The sequence below is a fragment of the Pteropus vampyrus genome, unplaced genomic scaffold, assembly GCF_000151845.1.
Source record: "Pteropus vampyrus isolate Shadow unplaced genomic scaffold, Pvam_2.0 Scaffold202, whole genome shotgun sequence".
Taxonomy (NCBI): Eukaryota; Metazoa; Chordata; class Mammalia; order Chiroptera; family Pteropodidae; genus Pteropus; species Pteropus vampyrus.
Window position 1 is genome coordinate 1542797 of NW_011888983.1, and position 4720 is coordinate 1547516.

The following is a 4720-nucleotide window of genomic DNA, read 5'->3' on the forward strand; positions in this document are numbered from 1 at the left end:
GCCGGTTTTTGCAAATAGGGGATGGTTACACAGATTCAGAAATAGGTTTGGCATTTTATCATCTCACATCACAAGAACAAAGGTGAATTCAGTATAATAAGATAGGAGAGAGAGTGCATTCACTTAACTTTTTACACGATATTGTTATAATTGTTTTATTATTGTTGTTAATCTCTTACTGTGCCTAACTTATAAATTAAACATTATATAGATATGTACGTATAGGAAAAAACAGTATGTACAGGGTTTGGTATTATCTGCAGTTTCGGGCCTTCACTGGGGTACTTGGAATATATCCCCCATGAATAAAGGGGATATATAAGGGGACTACTGTATAGGTAACCTAAAAAAGCCCAACTTATAGAAACAGCAGAGTGGTGGTTACCAGGGGCAAGGGGTTGGAGGTAAATAAGGAGATATTGGTCAAAGGGTACAAACTTCCAATTATAAGATGAATAAGTCTGGGGACCTAATATAAAGCATGGTGATTATAGTTAATAATACTGTATTATATACTTGAAAGTTGCTAAGAGAGTAGATCTTAAATGTTCTCACCATAAAAAAAAAGAAGGGTGATTATGTGACATGACATTGGTAGAGTTGTTAGCTAATGTTATGGTGGCAATCATTTTACAATACATAAGTTATCACGTCAACATTTTGTATACTTTAAACTTATACAATGTTAGTGTTATTCCAAAGCTAGAAAAAGAAAAAGATTGAAAGAGGGAGTGAGATTTGAGAGAGAGACAGAGAAACAGAGAGACAGAGAGAGACAGAGACAGACAGGCAGGGGAAATATATGTGTGATATTTATGCATTTATGTTAAATTATGGCTATTTACGGGGCTGCATAATCTTATAACGTTCTTTGAAAATGTGCTCTGGAGTCAGATGGGCTGAGTTTAAATCCCACTTCTTCCAGTTACTTGCTCTGTAACGTTGGGTAACTTTTTAAATGTTAATATGCAGAAAATGGATAAGAATAATGTCTAACTCATTATAGTGTCTCTGGTGGCTAGCACAATCCCTGGCATATAGTAGGTGCCCCCATGAAATTTGTTCAGTAACTGCCTGAGTGCATGAAGAAATGGATTTTATGAAGATTAAAAAAGATTCTTTAATTTTAGTTTTATCAACATCCTCTTCAGCCTTGGGATCCTTCCTGTGTCTATACTTGCATGGGCTATTCCCTCCGTCTGCAACACTGCTCTCTCTTCTGCACCTTGCTGCTCCAAGACCCAGGTCAAGCAAAACCCCTGGTCAGCCTTTCCTGGGTGGCCCCTCCCCATATTGTCCCTCTGCTTCTTTTCTACTATTATAGCATCTCCAATGTTGGTTTACAATGATTTTTGTTTATTTGGTAATGGCTTTAATGAGATATAATTCACATAGCATTTAAAGTATATAATTCAGTGGTTTTTAGTATTCACAGAGTTGAGCAATCATCAGCCCAATTTTGGAAAATGTTCTCTATCCCCAAAAGAAACCCCATACCTATAAGCATTATTTGCCATCCTTTCCCAGCTTCTGGCAACTACTAATCTACTTTCTGTCTCTATGGATTTGTCTATTCTAGACTTTCCTGTCAATGGAATCATACAATATTTGGCATTTTGTGTCTGGCTTCTTTCACTTAGCATAATGTTTTTTAGGTTCATCCATATTGTAGTGTGTATCAGTACTTAATTCCTTTTCGTGGCTGAATAATATTTCACATTTTATTTATCCATTCATCAGTTGGTGAACATCTGAGGTATTTACTTTTTGGCTATTAGGAATAATGCCGCTATGAACATTTGTGTACAGATTTTTGAGTGGACACATCTTCTGGGTATATACCTAGGAGTGAAATTTCTGAGTGATCTGGTAATTCTATGTTTGTAGCTTTTAAAGAACTGCCTAACTGTTTTCCAAAGTGGCTGCACCATTTTACATTCCCACCAGCAGTGTATGAGGGGGTCCAGTTTCTCCATGTCTGTAATAATTTTTAATGCTTCTCCTTGCCAGTAAACTTGAAGGCAAAAAAATGAAATTGTGGTATTCTGTCACCTTGTGCCAGTATAAGGTAAATTTGTAACACATGCTTATTAGATATAAGCAAGCCTATAAAGTCCACATTCTGCTAGTGATAAGTCACAGGAAGCAAAATGTAGAGTGCAAAGTAAGACAGATCACTTAGCACAATTCACAGTACAGAGTAAGTCCATAGGAAAAGTTAAGTCTCCCTGGTGCGGTGCTCTCCAAGTACAGTCTACAGACTAGCATCACCTGCAAATTTGCTAGAAATACATATTTTCAAGTTCCACCCCTAATGTATGAAATCTCTGGGATTGGGTCCAGCAATTCATTTTTAACAAGCCCTCGATGTGATTCTGATGCACACTGACATTTGAGAAACACAAGGTTAGAGCATTCTTTTGAGGGTTAATTAGACGTTACTAGGAGAAATGAGAAAGTACATTTAATAAACTGAGATATTTTTTATTATGTTCAGAACCCTGAGATTTGAGGCACTTACATAAGCAGCTGGCAAGAGGGCAGACTAATAAGACCTTTCTGGAGGGCAATTGAGCACATGTCAAAATATTTGTAAATCTGCATACTCATAGACCCTGTAGTTCTAAGAATTTATCTTCAGAACAAAAATCAGAGATGTTTTCTGAGATTTATTTATGAAGATGTTCATTGTAGCATTATTTAAAATCAGAAGAAACTGAAAGTAAACCAAAAGGCAAGTCATAGGTGATTAGTAAGTGTACTATTATGTATTTTTATGTAATTATTTGAGTCAGTTTATATAGTGTTGAATGTTTTTATAAACAGAGAAAAGTTTACATTATGTTAGGTTCAAATAGCAAGTTACAAAGGTGTAAATCAACTTCCCAATTTTGTTTGTGTGTGCGTGTGCGCATGTGCGTACACGCACACACACACACACAGGTGTATCTATGTACAGCCAATTCTCAGTTTTCACAGTAGTTATGTTCTATAAAATCACCCCAAACACTGAAGTAGCATATACTGAACCATTGCTCCCTGGGGAAATACAATTCTTGCAATTTTCTGTTTACAACCTTTTCATCTACTGATCAATACATAACCTTGTTTTATGTGTGTTTCTGCTTAAAGATATCTTATTTAATATAGTTTGTTAGTTTATTGACATTGAACTCATAGCCAACAGCAGTATAATTCATGCCTGAACAAAGCTTATCTAACACATATATTTTCTCCCTAAGACACATCACAGCCTTTGCTTGGGAACACTGAACAGCACTGAGCACCCCACTATACTCGGGGCTATTTTAAACAGTGAAATCAACAAAAAGCACACAAATGCAAAAAATGTGGCACTAAGTTGACCACAGTAGGATACTTAATTACAGTATGAGCCCTGAAACAAGAAGGCAGAGCATCCTCTTGTTTGACTTCCGCTGGGAATGTGCACATCAGGTAACTCAAATTTTTCGCCTCTCTATGCATAGCTGTAAATGACCATGAAAGTACCACAAGTATTGAGTTTGAGGTTACAAATAAATTTTAAAGTAGGCAAATACAAAAATTTGGAATCTGCAAATAATGAGAAATAATGAAGATTGGCTAGCATATATGTATATATGTGGATGTATATGTATTTATGTATATGTATGTTCCACTGTTTAGAAGTACATTAAACCATCACTATATTTATTTGTTTTTTGTTTTCAGATTTTTCTAAAATAAATACTATTTATGGAATCCTCTCTCCCTGACTATTATACCACCGTTAGCACCTCCCCAACAGAAAAGATAAAAGGCTTATCTATTATTTGTTGAGATCTATCATTTGGATGTATTGCTTGCACACAAATACAGAAAATCATGTATAAGAGAAGTTCACTGTCTTCTTCCTGGCAGGATCCCTAGGACTTCAGTACTGGCATATAGCACTCATGTCAAGCTTTGAAGTAAAAGGGAAACAGATCCATCTCTCTTGGTAATCTCCATGACCTTCTGCTTCCCTCTGTTGTTCCTTAGGAAAGAGTATTTGTTCATAAAGAAGGGAGCTCAGTTCTCCTGGTTACTCTCCCCCCACTCAAATCCTTCTGGTAGATTCCTTTCCTAAGAATTTTGCAACTGAGGATAAAGCCCAAGCATACACAGGGTATCCAAAAGTGTCCTCCCTCCTCAACCCTCAGATCTCATTCCTGTGACTTCCAACCACAACCTTTAACTTTCTGTCACTGCAAACTACCACCCTGGCAGGAAATGGGGAGAAAAAGTGAAATCCAACCACAGCACACCATCTTAGTGAGGTTGTGCCTCAGGTTCCAACTTGCCATGCCACATCTTCCAAGAAAAGCTATGAACATACCCTGACACAGCAAATGGTCATGACCATTCTTTGTGGTCTGCAAGTTCAAGTTCAGAATCATGCAGATATGGATTAAACCTTATATTATTCCCCTAACCACCATTTTGTCCCCCTCAGAAAGGATTTTTTTCTACCTCATCCCTGCTCGACTGGACTATATCAGAATCATAGAAACATGACATCTTCCACATTAAAATATATGCTCAAGGTAGGAGACCACTACCTTATAATACAAAACAAGGAAACAGTCCCAGAAAGGTGAAAAGTTCTGCTGATGTCACACCAAGCTGGAGCCAGAACTCAAGTCTCATGACTCCCAGCACAAAGCTATTTCTTGCACACTTTGCCTCTGAATTTACTTCA

General features: G+C 37.0%; 1 protein-coding gene and 1 long non-coding RNA gene across 2 annotated transcripts in view; one reads left to right on the forward strand and one right to left on the reverse strand.

Moving 5' to 3' along the window:
* The window catches only part of LOC111746795, a 21811-nt gene extending 18108 nt beyond the window's left edge, over positions 1 to 3703 (forward strand). Inside the window, exon 3 of the long non-coding RNA XR_002783264.1 lies at positions 3243 to 3703. This is a non-coding gene — a long non-coding RNA (uncharacterized LOC111746795). The remainder of the gene's footprint in view (positions 1 to 3242) is intronic.
* Positions 1 to 3881, reverse strand: part of SAR1A (secretion associated Ras related GTPase 1A) — a 36850-nt gene extending 32969 nt beyond the window's left edge. The window contains exon 1 of the mRNA XM_011372166.2: positions 3830 to 3881. Coding sequence (XP_011370468.2) covers positions 3830 to 3866 — 37 coding nt within the window. The 5' untranslated portion in view covers positions 3867 to 3881. The remainder of the gene's footprint in view (positions 1 to 3829) is intronic.
* Between the last annotated feature and the right edge of the window lie 839 nt (positions 3882 to 4720).